Source organism: Corvus moneduloides, chromosome 18 (genome assembly GCF_009650955.1).
Source record: "Corvus moneduloides isolate bCorMon1 chromosome 18, bCorMon1.pri, whole genome shotgun sequence".
NCBI classification, from domain to species: domain Eukaryota; kingdom Metazoa; phylum Chordata; class Aves; order Passeriformes; family Corvidae; genus Corvus; species Corvus moneduloides.
Genome location: NC_045493.1, coordinates 8,680,337 through 8,696,401, shown reverse-complemented (window position 1 = coordinate 8,696,401; position 16,065 = coordinate 8,680,337). Strand labels below are relative to the sequence as shown.

The 16,065-nt window shown below is 44.6% G+C and overlaps 1 protein-coding gene across 1 annotated transcript in view; it reads right to left on the bottom strand.

The window, feature by feature from the left end:
• The window catches only part of GALNT9 (polypeptide N-acetylgalactosaminyltransferase 9), a 132,843-nt gene extending 120,262 nt beyond the window's left edge, over positions 1–12,581 (bottom strand). The window contains exon 1 of the mRNA XM_032128027.1: positions 12,272–12,581. Within this exon, the coding sequence (XP_031983918.1) occupies positions 12,272–12,512 (241 nt within the window). The 5' untranslated portion in view covers positions 12,513–12,581. The remainder of the gene's footprint in view (positions 1–12,271) is intronic.
• Between the last annotated feature and the right edge of the window lie 3,484 nt (positions 12,582–16,065).

Below are 16,065 nucleotides of genomic sequence, written 5' to 3'. Positions count from 1 at the left end.
GAGACCTCTTGGAGCTGTTAGAGACCACCCAAGAATTCACTTGTGGGATGCCAAGCCACAAGAAAGTCAGTTTTCTTGGTTTAGCTGCTCAAGGAGCTAAACACATATTTTTAGGATTCAATGTGTTAATTACTAGGTGTCTAGGTCTGTTGGCAGTCTGGCAGTCATACAGACCATTGATTAACAAGATCACAAAGTTAACCTGAGGACACAGATAAGGGGAGGGGAGCAGGGGAGGAGAGATAGGCTGTCACCAAGGGTGAAGAGCACAGGATGGCCCCCCTGGAAATTCAGCAGCTCAAAATATTTTCTTGACCCCAGCACCGGAGCTGCTCCTTCTGCCCCCAGTTCCAGTTTCTGTGAGCTCACACACTCTGCTTCTAGTCAGGTGTTAGTGGCAGTGATGAGAGCCAGGGTAAGTGATAAAAGAGTATGTTTTTTGGTCACAGATTAGGGGATTCCTACTGAAATAATGAGGTATGTGTGGGATCCCATTTAAAACTACTTTCTCATGTTAAAGAAAATTTACATGGAAACGCCTGACTTACTAGATCATATATATTTCCTTTCCACGGGACTCCTGGTTTGATATATGCGTGTTGCAGGATCCCCACTGCAACACTAGATTAGCACTTCTACCCTTGGAAAGGGAGAACACAGAGGTGAGGACCATGACAGCAGGGCACCCCACTCCATGCAGCTCTGCCTGTTTCCCCTGGAATTTATTAAGAAATTAATCCTTCTGATTGCTTATAGTAGGAGTGCTTTTCCCTCCCTACCTTTGAAAGGAATATAAAGTAAAATATGATCCCAAACCCACAAAGCCTCATGAGCAGAGGAGCAAACAGAACCTCTCTTTCTCTTTTTAACAGGAAATTTTTCAGTTCAGTATCTGTTTAAATACTTCTGAAAATAATCAACCTCTAGTTTCACAACCATATGCTGAGGCGCTGAGAGCCCACAGGCATGCAATATCACCCATCAAACAGATTAGAGGCATCTTCTTCCAGCTCAGGGACAAATCCAGAAGCCTATAGGCTGATTTCTGTTTCTACAATGAATTTCCATCCAGAAATATAATTTTGCTTTATGACAGTACAATGTGTCAGCCTGCCCTCACACAGAGCACTGCCTAGTCATGTCTAATTGGTGCTGATCCTGCATGAGCTGTCCTGTCCTTTGGGCCTGGTTCTGACTTTGCTGCTCAGTGCCATCAGGAAGCCATGCAAGAGCTTCTCTCCCTCGAAACTGGTCCACAATAGGTATCAACACTCCATGTTAGGATGCATTGTCAAACTGTGCTATGGGCTTTCCCAAAGTGACCTGTCCTGCATGGTGCTGCCAAGGGGAGCTCCACCTCTCCTTATTAAGGCTAGAGCAGTTCTGCCATGAGTTGGGCACAGACCCTGACCTCAGTTCACTCATCCCATGAGCACTTCCATCAACTATAAGCAACTGCAGTAACAAAAATTTCACCCTGGCCTCATTCTTCCACAGGCTCCACTGTGTCTCCAAGACTCTGTTTGTGCTCCAGCTTCTTGTCAGCATGATTAAAGGCTGAGAGATGCCTAAACAAGTAGTCCTGTAACATATGCAAAAATCCTTCTGCAGTGATCAGCTCCTTCTGCGAGGGCTGCATCACTTAGCCCGTGTCCCTTGGCGTGCTGGGCTGCTCCATCCTGGCTTCAAAGTTGAGGCCATGTCTTTGTTCCCTCATAAATATTTCTCCTCCATTTGCGCACATCTTTTGTTCGCTCTTCCCATTGTGTAAAGAAGACTGAATATTCTCACTCTGTGAACTTTTTAATGTGTGACAGAAAGAGGGAGACAAATAATCCAGTTATTAGGCAGATCAGGTTCAGAATGAATCACAGAAGAAATTCTTCCTTCCATGACCTCATCTGAGAGGGCTCTCTGCAGCCTGGCTTTGAGTGATGTGGGCCTGGAATGGGAACATAGCTGAGAATATGGGACCCATACCAAGCTGACTCTTTCAGGAAGCAGAAGGTTTTACATATAACCCCACTGGATACAAGCATTATAAAAGCCACTTCCCTTCCAGAATTAATTTTCTGTTGAATGGAAACACATTGAGCCAGATGGATCTATTTCAGGAGGAAGCTCAGGCTGGCACAGGTCTAAAATGAAAGATTATTGAGTTTGTGTGTTCAGAGCTGGAATAGCTGAGGGTGAAGTGTTCAGTGCAGGTGCTGACATGGCCATGTCCGTGCCTAAAGGAGCACCCCAGGAAGGATGTGTTGAGTGAGTTTGCCAAATATTAAATTGAAGAAATATGTGACATTTATAATTAATACCTGCAAACATTTTCACTGCTCCTTACAATACTAGCAGTGAATAAGCAAAAGACATTTTTCAACTGCTGAGAAAGTTGCAACTTCTGGCAGATGCAAAAGTTCATTAAAGAGTGGTAGAAACAACTGGTCACCTGGAAGAAATACATAAAGCAGGCTCCAGTGGAGAATTTGGCTGCCCACATCCCTGTGATGGTTTTTGAGTCACCAGCCTAAATCCACAGACCTGGGTCCTGGGGATTCTCCATGTGACACAGAAATTATGTAACAGAACTACCAAAAACAAAGTGGTTTCCAAACCCAAGGCCAGCACAGGCTCACACCTAAGCCACCCAACCACCCATTTTTCCAAGCCAAACCCACTGATTGCTTGTGGAAGTTGAAAGCATCAACTCTTTCAGCAGCTGGGCATTAGGCTGTTTAATAACTCCAACATGCTCTCCCCTCACACTCCACTCCCACCTGGTACATGGAGCCACCTGCAATCCATCAGCAGGTTTTAGGATTAACAGCTCTGTGCTGGAGAGCCTGTTTTTCCTATTAGAGGTGAGAACAGTGCCTGGTCCCTGCTCTGCACCTGCAGTGCAGTGCTGGTAACACACCCAGCACTCACCCTCAGCTCAGACCAGAGCAGTGGGTGTCAGCATTGGCCACCAGCTGAATTCTGCTCGTGGCAGACACCAGTGGGGCTGAGTTCTGCAGATACAGAACTTTGCAGCTATCAGTAGCCTCATTTTACACATGGCTGCATGACCAGAAATCTGTCTTACAAGGAATCTATAGAGAAACTGCAAATTTTCATCCTGAGGAAAACTAACCTATGGGTTATACAATGCTATTTCAATTGGGGATATTTTTAGTCTTATCACTGCCTTCAGTTCAGCATGCACAGGAAAGAATACCACCAATCTTTTCTACAACACAAGGCTTGCTTGAAAATGAGTTAATATAACAAAAAATACATTTTTATTTACAAAAGCTGCTCATCCTAGAGGCATGTGAAAGCTGTAGAAAAAATAAACTCAATTTCTAAAAGGGCAGTAAGGCCCCATTGCCAAATAAAATACAAAACCAGCATAAAAAATCCAAATGAAAAACAACCAATTAACCCCACCACCCTACCAAAAATGCTAGAGGAAAAAAAAATGAAACAGCAAACTTTCCCAGTATTGCAGGAAAGGGCTTTCCAGCTGTCTTCATGGATATCTTCCAAGAAAAATGAGCTCCTATGCAACAAAACCCCTTTTTCTTTGCAAATGGTCCTGCAGTGCCTCTGGCAAGGGAGCCACGATGAAGTGCTAATCTGACCTGGTCTGAGAACTCCTTTCTGCAAAATGCCAACTGGAGCCAAACAGCACAAACACAGAAAAAACTGGAGCCCCCAGGATTAGGAGTCAGAGGCAGGAACACAAAGTTCACCAAAGCTCTACTAGAAAGGGGAATCTGTCCAAAAGCTTCAAGGAGGAAAGACCCTGTTCTCAACCATGCTGAAGTAGTACAGGGACACAGCAAGACTTCATCCTTTGTACGACATATACATCATCATGACTACCAAATCTCCTGCTCATCCTGTGGCAAAAATGCCTTCAGCTGGCCAAATTTACTACTGGAGTTACTGTACTGATAACTACTGACTGTGCTGATGCCTCTGGATCAATAGCAAAGATTAATTTAGACAACTGGTTTCAGCAGGACTAAGTGCACGGGTGAGCTGAGGAGAATTTGAATCATTGCTGCAGTCATAAAAACCTACTTGAGGCAGTCATCCCGTGCAGCCAGCAGAGTCTGTCACCCCACACACTGCTCCAGCACAGCAGGGCTGGCAGCACCTGCACTTTGCTTAGAAAGCAGTGTCACTTTTGTACCTGGCTTGCATTCCCAGCTCAACACAACTGCTGACTCAATCATGGACATGAATTTCAACAGCTCCTCAGCAACAAAACCCAGTAACACACTGGGAATCCCAGAGAGACCAGCTCTGTGCTATGAATCCTATGGCAGCAGAGCCCAGCAGAGCCCACACAGGTAACACAGGCCTTTACACCAGCAGCTTCTTTCCACACACCTGTCTTGGCTTTGCACAGGGGAAGGAGTGTCAGGAGTCTGTGGGGGGAGAGCAAGGCTTGTGCCAGTGCTGTGCCATTTTACAGGGGCCGTTCAGCCCAAGGGAGATCCTGGTGTTGCAGCAGCCTCTTGGGCTTGCTGTTCTAACACGCAGCCCAGGAGGTTGGGACTGAAGCAAATGCACACTAAAGAATCCCAGAGGCCAAGCATGTTCCTTTGTATCCTCATCCACCAAATCCTGGTTATTTAAATGTGATTCCCAACACTGGAATTCCAAGCATTATGCTGTGAAACAGATAATGCTCTCCTGTAGTATTTTGGCATCAAATATCTCTGCCTGACAGAACTGCTTTAAAGTAGCAGAAAGCTACTTAAAGAGAAGGTCTTCTAAAAACCTTTTCCTTGGTTTAGTTTTCTTCAGCACTGCCCATTCTCCCAGGATGACATGCAAATTACAGCTCATGTATTAAAAGGATAAATCAGACTGGTGGCATGTGAAAGTGCTTCTATAGAATGGCTCCATAGGAGGTGGTGCAAGGCTTAAGATATTCAGAAATCTATATTCTCACCTTCTCTAAAAACGTTTCGCTCATTTACTTCAACAACTCTTCAGCCCCCAAGAGAACTCTGCGTCCACACTGCGCATGATGACAAAGCAGAATCACTCTATTGTCTCCTCAGCTCTCTACCCTGCTGCTGCCCTTGGACTCTCCTTCAAAGCCAGTAATCAAGGACATAACTTGAAGGAAAAAAAAAAAAACCCAAAAAATTAAGCCTTTTGCCATTTGTCTGAGATTCTCAAAACCAGCCCTTTTCTACTGCACTGTTTCACTAAGGACTGCCTCAACAAGGATACAAACCAATTCATGGCCCCAGGCTCATCCTTGGTTTGGGAGAAGATGCCTCAGAACAAGTCATCCAAGTAAATGAAACACAAACACAGAATTGTTCAGAAATGAAATGACCTGACAAGTGCAGTAAGAGGGGTAGGAAACTGGTGTGAGAGCTCCTCTGGAGCATCCGTTCTGCTGGGTTTCCCACCAAAGGTGCTGCTGTACTGTCTTTCCATGCACAGCAACGAGTCCAACTTAGTTAAACCAGGTGAAATAAAAACTTAGTGCAAAGAACTGCAGAAGCACAAGCCCCCTTCCCTCACTGTGGGAGGAGAGCATCAAATCACAGGGATAAGACAGCAGAACTCAGCTCCTTCCTTGTCCCTTCCTTGGACATCTGCAGATGTGCACATACACACAGAGCTTACTTCACTTGGACCTACACCAGATCACGGGTGTGACATCACTTCAAGAAACAAGAATTTGAAAGCCCAACAGATCCAACTGAGAAATAACTGATGGAACCAGGGTTGTCACCTTCATCCCCAGCAGCACCACGTGTGTTTAAACTCAGAGTAACCCCAGCTAAACAGAGGGCCCTAGACCAAGCTGCATCTTGCTGCTTCCTGATTGCTGCCGTCTGTTGCGTAAGTCAAGAAATCTTGGCTCAGGAGATGGCCTTACACTCTTTTTATCTCCTACAGGACTTTCTGAGTAACCAGCAAGTGCCAGTTGTGGTGCATCTTGACTTCATAACTGTCTGGGGAACCTAGATATTCCAGAACACCTGAAAGGATAAAACTCTAGGGCAGACAGACAGTTTTTAATCTGTTTGCATCTGCCCTACTGTCCTAGAAACGGGTTTTGCCTCCACGTATGAGGCTTTCAGATATTCACAGCCACTTCCATGGCACCACAGCTATGAGTTTTAGGAAAAGCAGACACATCCAATTAGTACGTGGCTGCTTTAGCTTTGTGCTCTCATGAGAAGATGACTTTGGGTCACTGGCAGGATCTCTCTGGCTTTCGCTCTCAGGAACTGGAGGTGTCTTATTTCAGAGGACAGTTTTGATCAATAGGACTACAACAAGGTTGGAAGCTGCTCTGCTGTTACTGGCTCTCTTCCTTCCTGTTATCCAGAACATCACAGGCTCTTTTTATTTTCTTCTTTTTTCTTTTTTTCTCTCCTTCAGTGTGTTGGTTTAAACTAAATGATGGTAATGACTACCAAGAGAAACCCCACAAACAACAACAACCATAATAAAAAAGTATGCCAAGTATACTGAGAGAAACTGAGTGCCCGTTAGTAAAGTTAGAGAAGGGCATTAAAAAAAAGCCAATTTATTAAACATGACTCATTTATTTTCCTTCCTTTCATAAATCTTAGTATTTCCTTGGAGAAGTGCCACACATTCAGTGTCTGGAACCTCATTCTTAAACAGTGCTCTTGGTTTAACTGCTACCTGCCTTTATTTACTAAAACATCAAACAAACAAACAAACAATAAAACCCTCTAAACTCAAAAAACCAACTCCACCTCTCTCTATCAAGGGTATTAAGTTAAAGCCAGGTTTTCTAATCCTCTAAACCTGTGCAGTGGCTGTAGGTGTGCAACCACCACATTGCAGCTCTTCTCTGGGAAGATGAGAGACCCGTATTTGCTCTTCCAATTCCAGCTACATGTACAAAGAAATGGAAAGATACTGAACTGGAATACAGCTGAAAAGGCAACAAAAACAACATCAGTCAAAGGTTTCCTTTCTGCCTCTGTAAACTTTGCTTTTAATCTGATATGGTACAAATGATTCAAGTTCCACACAAATGAGTCAATGATAAAATTACCACATGATTTTTTTTTTTCCTGTCAAAATAAGCTTTCTTCCCAGCTACAAAGGCAAAAAGCAGAAACATTACATAAAAAATAGTTACCACTATATGAAACACAGAGTACAGGGAAAGGCATTAAAATCACTGATGTCCTGCTAGAATTGAGACCTTTTTTTTGTATTTGTCAATATTTTTCAGAGCTGAGTGCAATTTTGCCTGTTTTACAAAAGGGAGCTGCACTCTTTTTTAACTAAACTTCTAGAACTTTTCTTCCTAAAGTGCCTAAATAGAGTAATATTATTTTGAATATTACCTTATATTACCTTATATTTATATAGACACTATCTAAATATTGGCTCATTACATTTTCCTTCTGTTATTTTAGGGAATGAAATCTTCACCTTCCTGAAAGCACTGACTGTGAATCCCCTCAGCTATATAAATCAAGACTAACACAACTAAAGCAGGTGTGATGGGGAAATCAGTCTTTTCGACTTGACCATCACTTTGCACTACAAAAGGTCAGGCCTGTAGCAAGGGTGACTTACCCAAAGTTGAGAAAGTGACCCAGCACAATAGAAAATACTGTGTGGTAAACCAAGAAATGGCAGCCTAACTTAAAAAAAGAAAAAAAAAAAGAAGTTAATATTTTTTTCACTCCTGCCTTCATGAGGCCCAACCTTGCATTTCTTTAAAAATATCCTGATAATGAGACCACGTGAAGATAAGACCCTCACTGAGATAAGGAAAGCACAGGGCTAAGAGCAGAGCCCACAAGTGAGCAGATACTTCTGGAGTTATTTATGTTAGCAGCAGACCATAACCACCTAAAATAGAAATAGTTAGAAAATGTGTGGGTATGAGAAGGTGCAGTTTCATTGGTACAAAACTGCTGTCGCACTAAATGTGACCCATGCATGTGTGGCTTTACCTCTCTCCTCTGCCAAGGAACTGCTCTTCAGCTGAGAGCTGCCAGCTGTAAAACTGCTTTTTGTCAAAGCTGATGTGGACATTCACATGACTCACTTGCAGCCTGTTCCCAACCCTTACTTTCAAATATGGAAATGTGAACCCATTTTCGACCAGTCCCAAGCTTACGAAGAATAAACCGTCCTTTAAAAAATACTACTGTAACTTCTACCTATGCAGATTGCCAGGAAGAATTCTAAATGCAATCACTTGGCTTCCAGTGCACTCTAAAAATCAGGAGTCCCAGTCAGCAGGAATCAGTACTCTGCATCCAGGACCAGCTATTTCCATCCTTTTAAGCCTCTGTGCTGCAATTATGTGAATTGTCCACTTTTTCCCCCAGCCTTCTCCATGAAATGCATATGTAATGTAAACCCCATTTATCACACTGGAAATTACTATTGCATTTAATCTTCCCAAAGAGAGCAAAATCAAATTATGATGTGTAACGAATGATAACCTGTCAAATTCAAGGGAATACTCCCAACTTATCCCTCCACATCTAAAACAGATCAGGTCAAAGGAGTCTAGTGTAGAAGACATGGGTAGGAAGACATGATGTGAGAATACATAATGAGAAGATGAAAGCTCTCTTAATCTTTGCAGATTGAATGAAATCTAATTACATGCTGTATTGATTGTTGTGTATTACTGGAAAGAGACAGTGAAAAGGGAAAAAGGCAATTAGACTGAAATTGTAGTCTGACCTTCAACTGCTTTTGGCATGAAAGGTTATGCTCTACTTGGGGCATCAAAAATTCTTTATCCTCTGTGGCAAATCATTAGCAACAGACTTAGATGCAAAACTGATTGGGGGAAAAACTCAGTCAATTAAATCCTTTTTTTAATTTTTCCCCTTTACAAAAAAAGTAAAGGCAAAGGAAAAAATGCCAAGGTGTTATCATTATGCCATTTAATGAATTGCTACCAAGTCTAGCTGGCATTAGTTCTGTGTTGAATGACAATAAAATATACCCATCAATAGCAATACCACAGCAAAAAAAAAAAAAAAAAAAAAGAAGATATATAGATTGCTCAACTACATCCATAATAACTCAATTTTTCAAAAGAAACATTGTACCCAAGGTCAAGCATCAGGAAGTAATACAAAGTCTGACCAAGAAAATTCCACAGACACGTTTCATTGCTTTCCTTTCCCTTTACATGCTCCGCTCATTTGCTTCCACCAAACCCAGCAGCAGCTGAGTGAAAAGAAAGCTTTCAGAGACACTATTTCTCCCAAGTTGATAAAAAACCAGAGCACGAGCCAAATGAAAACTATTGTTTGGGCGTATGTCTGCACGACTCTGCAGGGAATCATGGCAATTCTCATTCATCCCATTCTAAAAACTCTTGATCTGCCAAAGATAATCACAAGGAGCAGCTTTCTCCTGACTTTCATGCATGGTCCTCTGTGTCCTGCACTCACCTCCACAGGCACTGCACTCACAGATTTTATTCAGACTGAAAAGTTAACGAGTTCTCAAGTGATCAGTTTTGGATTGCCTCTTTATACATTTGTAATGTTACTGCCTATGTTTATTTTCCTTGCAGAAGGTACACACTTCTCAATAACATTTCCTTGATTGTATGTAAACAAATATGTGTGACAGAAACAAAATTCTGTGCAGCTGCAGGGCTGGTCTCTCACAGAGTGACTTTTTATTGCACTGGATCATCAACAGAGTCCCTAGAACATCCAAGTAAGTCTTAGGAGTTCAGGTCTCATCTGAACAGAAGAGAAAAATGAAATAAAAGAACACTGAGATGTTATTACCAGAAATATACTTAATAAGTAGCTCTAAATTTGCTAATCTCAAAGAGAAACAACCAAGAGCAGAAAACTGAAATACTGGGCTGGGCTGACCTGCTGCAATGATAACATTGAGCTGGACTCAGCCTCCTGGTGCTTTGAGGGGTTCTGGGTATGCAAGGAACTCGTATTCCTCCTGACTAAAATCTGCCTACCTGTGTCTGTCTCTCCATATAGAAGTGACTTTGACCCACCTTATGAGAAAGTAACATCTAAGACAGCCTCAGTCGGCTCTCTAGCCTTGTGATCAGGCAGCATGTACAGGACAGGGTCTGAGAACCTTACTCAACATTCAGGTGATGCTGCAGAGCTCCAGAGCACATGGAGTGTTTGTGTAACACCAGCCTTGCTGTGTGACACAGCACAGCCCTGTCAGACAGGCTCCCCCAAATCCCAGCGCTGCCAGAGCAGCATTATGCTCATTAATGGCATAAATAATGAGTCATGCTATTAAAAACAGAATACCAGGGAGCTAAACCCAAACAGAGATGCTTGATACCAATTTACTTACAGCAATGCAACTCTGATCATTTCAGTGGAGCACCTCCTAATTTCTTAGGACTTTTTGCTTTTGTTGAAACAGGGTGGGAAGAAAAAAAGTTTTTTTCAGAATGATGATGAAATAATTAATCTGTGATAATGTACCACTGTGTAATGAAAAAACCCCCACCAAACACATCAGAGAGAAATTAAAGGGAAATAAATAGGAAATTTGAACAGGTCTGCTTGAAAAACTTTCTGTATTTTCCTGTGCAAGAACTTTCAGGAAAAGAAAACTGCCTGCAGTGTTTGATAGGACCTGAAGAAACAACATAGCACTAATTTCAAGTAATTTCACTATGAAGTTCCATATCCAATAAATGAAATTAAAGAAGAGGAAGAAAATAGTTCCCAAAGTAGAGGCATACTTTACAGAGAACTTCCAGTCATTGCGTGCAATGGTGCCTTCCTAGCACGTTAAGGACTCCTGCTGATTCTCCAGGGGGTGCTATGCTGAGATGAACACAGCACAGGAAAATCCCACCCAAAGTCCCCCCTATGAACAACATCAAGAACAAATCCATTTTGGGCCAAAAAACCCCCCCATTCACTGAGCTGCAATGGATGTATCTTGCGGAGCAATCTGATTTAGTTTGGGAACTTTGTGGCTTTGTGGAATTCACGAGAAGGTTTTTCCTCTTAAATCCTACATTCTTCAAAACTGTTCCAAAATATGGTTAGAAAGCACAGCTGTTGACACTTTCTCTCTCATTCCTGAATGTGTGGCTTTGGGACACACTCCACACTCCACGTTCCCCCTCTGTCTGTCCTGTTTATCCAGAGGAGAACGTAAGGGGATGCCTGTTCTCTAACACTTGCTGGCACAAGCTGTGTATTACCATAACAGCCCAACTTACTTGGATTTATATATTCATTCACAAAGTAGTAATAGGAAACATACTTTATGCTAACCCTCCTATTCGTCTGCATTTTGAGACTACAGTAGCCTTTCTTAAATCAATGTTATGAGTTAGGATTTCCACAAGCAGCCCAGAAGCACATTTGCTCTACTTAAACATATTTACACTGGAAATTTTATTTGGTGAGAAACACTAAATGTTACATTTATATTCTAATTTCATGCAGAAGTTCACTCCTTCAGCCTCTTCTTGTCCAAAACACTGCTGTATTTAACCACATACTTATTTCTTTGATGTCTCACACTTAGAACTTCAAAAATCTATGCAAATACAAATGCACTTGTTTTGAAGAATTAGTTTCTATATGAAATGTTATCTGTCCTATAACAACTTTGATGGCTTAGCCTGTTTTAACTACCATGGAAAGGTTCTTTGCTTACCTAGCAATATTTTTCAAGGCTGGTGAATGAGAATGGTAAGTCATAAAACGAATTAGTGGATGCTTCCCCTCCTCATCAATGACAATAACAAATTTAAGTGGCAAAATCATTAAGGAAGCATATGGGTGCTCTGTTTGAACAGACCATTAATAGTGCACAATGTAAGAACTCAGCAGAATGTTTTTAAAGGAGTTCTGAAACCAAGTATATGACTTCCAGCTATAACCTAACAGTGTATTTGCTATACAAACAACTTCCTATGCAGAGTTAATATATCCAGGCAAACTGTAAAACCTAGTAACAGTTCGTAGGGACTTCCTCTGATCCTGAAACCCCTAAACGTCAGCCTCCTTAACTTTGTATCTATCGAGGAAGTCCTGACTTCGGACCAAGAGTTGGCAGAGAGGCAGGGTGCTGGTGATGGGAGGTTCAACGAACCCCTCCAGCAAAACCCTGCACCCTCTCTTCCCCTGGGTTTTCAGCACTTCAGCGCTGGGGTCAGTGAGAGCGGTGCCCGGGCTCCCCTCCCCAGCGGGGGAACACTTTGGGGGCTCTTGTCCACCCTGCAGCACCCTGCCGGGGGCACAGGACGTCCCCTCCCCGCCCCTCGTACCATTGAGCTGGTTGTAGACCACTTCCTCCAGGTGGTCCAGGCGCTGCAGGATGGACTCCCTGTCGGCCAGGCTGCCCACCTTGGCGCCGCGGCTCCTGGCCCGGCGGTCCGCGCTCCGGACGATCTGCACCAGCTCCTGGGAGCGGTCCTGGATCCTGCAGTAGACGGAGAAGAGGATGATGCCCACGAAGACCAAGATGTTCACCGTCAACAAAGTTTTGATTTTCCGTGCCACCGCCATGGGAGCCGCGGGCGCGGTGGCGGGGGGCGCATCCAGGCGCGGCGAGCGGCGGCCCCGCGGCCACCCGGCGAGGGGCGCGCCCGGAGCGCGGAGCGGGGCCGGGGCAGCGGAGCCGGGGCAGCGGAGCCAAAGGCAGCGGAGCCAAAGGCAGCGGAGCCAGGGGGAGCAGAGCTGACGGGAGAGGAGCCGAGGGGAGCGGAGCCCAGGGGAGCGGAGCCCAGGGGAGCGGAGCCCAGGGGAGCGGAGCTGTCCTTCAGCACCGCCGCGCCGCTCCCCGCCCCGCGCCCGCCGTCGCCCCGCGGGGCCCGCGCCGTGGCGGGCAGGGCGGCATGGAGCGGGGCCGAGCGCTGCTGCTCCGCCGAGCCTCCTCCTCCTCCTCCTCCTCCTGCTCCTCCTGCTCCTCCGGCGGCTCCCGCTCGCCCGCCCTCGCTCGCTGTCCGCCGCCCCAAACGCAGAGCGCCGGTGCGGAGTGACGTGCTCCGGGGGATCTCATCTACATGCACACGGCGGAGCCGCGCCGCCCGCCCCGCCTCGCCCGCCCCGCGTCCGCGCCCTGCGGAGCGGCCCCGCCACCGCCGCGGGCTCAGCGCCGCGGGAGCTGCGCGCTGCTCGCCCGCGGAACGCGCCAGGGGCCATTTTGTCGCCGCTGCCCACCTGGAGAGCACTTGTCCTGCCCGAGCATCGCTACGCGCAGCTCCTGAGGGCGGCAGGACGAAGGTGTCCTCGGCTGTGGTGCAGCCCTGGAGGGGAGGTGATGCCCCACCCGTCTCACCGGTGGAAAAGAGCTGAAACAAGTTCAGACGCTCCCAGCAAGAGGGAGAGCTGGTAACGCACTCAGCTCCGTGGGTTTCCCAGCAGCCCGAGTACAACACTGGCTTGGGATCCTACATGGAAATGACATGGTTGGGACCACATGCACAGGCAAGAGAAGTTCTTGCCGAGCATCCATAGAAATACAGACACACAGAATAGTTTAGGTTGGCAGAAACGTTTAAAAGCCCATCTGCTCCAAGCCCTCTGCAGTGAGCAGGGATATCTTCAACTAGATCAGGTTGCTCAGAGCTCTGTCTGAGCTGACCTCAAATGTGTCCGGGGATGGGGCATCCACCAGCCCTCTGGGCAACTTATGCCAGCATTTTACCACCCTCATCATAAAACATTTATTCTTTATATCTAGTCTAAACTGATAATCTCTCGGGTCAAAACCATTAACTCTTTAATCTCAACACCTACAGGCATTAAATATGCCCTTTCAACACCTTCTCCATTCATGTTCACAGTGATCCTTCTTTTATACAAAAAGATATACCCATCTCACTTAGAGGGTCACATACCATAGGATATATCCTGGTTCTGGGATTTTTTTTTTTCCTTTCATCCTTCCTTCTTGGTTTCAGGAGCTGCCAACTCAAAGTCCAGCAAAAGTTACAACCTCCCTGAATTCATTGAAACTTAGTAAGTCCTGCTCAGGTTTTCCTGAGATATAAATTCTCCACGGCTGGTCCTACTTCTGGCACTCCTGCTGCTCACCTTCTGCAAGGCCCCTGAGGGTACAGTTTCTTTGAGAAGATGTGTTTCTGTCCTAGAGGAATTCTTCCCTTGTCTTTTCAGGATCACCAGTTAGACCTGCATTGAGGAGATCAGCAAAGCAGAAAAAACCTAGACTGGAGTTTCACCCATCTAATCTTATCCCTGGAAGCAGATGCCACAAGTTTCTGCAGTGTCATCTCTTCCAAACAGGTGTGTCTCTATGGAAATATGTCCAGGATTTAGTTATTTCCTACATTACTGGATTCTTAAACACAAATAATGCCTTAGGTGCAGGATCAGATCTTCCACTCAAGGTATAGCAAAACTCTCTTAGTCCCTGAGCAGAAGCAGCTCAGAATTGGAAATTTTCCAGTGCTTTGATTATTTCAGTAGTATTTTTATTGTAAATCTCTCACAGCATTACATTTTCCTAGCAAATAACCATTTGGTTTAAGAAAATATTCAACTAATGCTCCAGTGCAGCTTATTTGACGGCTCCACAGCATTTAATATATTATAGCAACACCTGCTGGTCTTGATATGGTTACGAATCTGTTACATCCGTATTTCCATTATCAACCCCAAGTTCACAAGCTGGCCACAAGAATTCAGTTTGGATTCTGACACGGGTTTATAGTTTGTCCCAAGGCTTGTAAAACACCTTCAAATTTCTCAGAGAACTTCCCAAGTTTTGATGAGGATTTTTTGCACCACTGCAGTTTTAAACTGGCTTTCACAGACATGATTTCACCCATGACTGGCTTAGCTAAAGGAAACCACTTTTTGACCTAAGTAAATGTTCTTAAATGGTCAGCTTAAAATATTCTCATATTCTTCTGTGCACACCACAGACTATGTTCACATGGCTGAAACCTCACCCAGTATCGCTCAAATAGTAGCTAGTTTGTATAGCTCACTTTTCCTTCAGACATCTCAAAGCAAGTTGCAAAAGACATACTAGAGCTGACTGAAGGACAGCAGAAGTGTTTCTGGAAAAATTTCATGATCAAATTTCATGATATTTTATTTTTTCCTTGGAACCAAACAAAAAATGCACTGAAATATTTTCACACAAACAGCACTGAGCTGAAGCCACTGTTTCCTGCCCAAAAGGGTCAAGCTCCAATTTTTCTTCCCATCCTACAAATGGAGATCATGGGAAGGCATTGCTAGCGTGTTCCCAATCAATGGAACAAGCCAGAGGCAATGCTGGGATCCCATTCCAAACCACAAATCCAGTTTCTCTCTCTCTCTCTCGCATTCAAATGTCAGCCCACAGGTGACCACACTCTACATTGCTGTGCTCCCACTGTGCTCAGCCAAAGGGAACACCTGGACAAAGGACAGCTGGCTGCAGATGAAGGGGATGTCAAACAGCCAGAGGTAAGGGCTCTGGAAAGCCAGTCAGCACTCTGAAATATCCACCTGCCACAGGCATCTCCCCAAACGCAGCAAAGATGATTTATTGCCTTGGGGCACTTCTGAGCTGCTACTGGGCTGTCAGATAGCTGAGGCTGTAATGGTAGCAGCAGCGTGTGAAACCAAACCTTGCTGTTGTCTGGGGCTCTCCTTGAAGCTGTGCTTGGTCTTGTGCAACGTTCATCTTGCAACAGTTATATTTGCTTCTTTTGACTCCTGGTTACTGCAGAATGCTCCATCTTGGCACGAAGATGTTGATACAGAGGAAAACTTCAGCTGCTTCTGCATTTAAAATCCTGTTCTACTTAGCTACTGAGGTATGAGACAGAAAGTTTCATTGAAAGCAACATGGAACTAAAATATTTTGAAAAGAAAATTAGTAAAGCATCCGTCTTACAGCCATTATCTGCAGAGTCCATCATGCAGCTCCTCAAGGCAGCAGACTCCAAGTCAATCTGACCTCAGTTTATTTGGAGCTACTAACCTCAACCAATATACATTGTTTTAGCCAGCTGCTGAAATCTGTAGATTGTGCAGCAACTGAGTATGACCAAGATACCCACCATCATCTGGACAATTCTCAAGTTCCAGTTTTCCCAAAAAG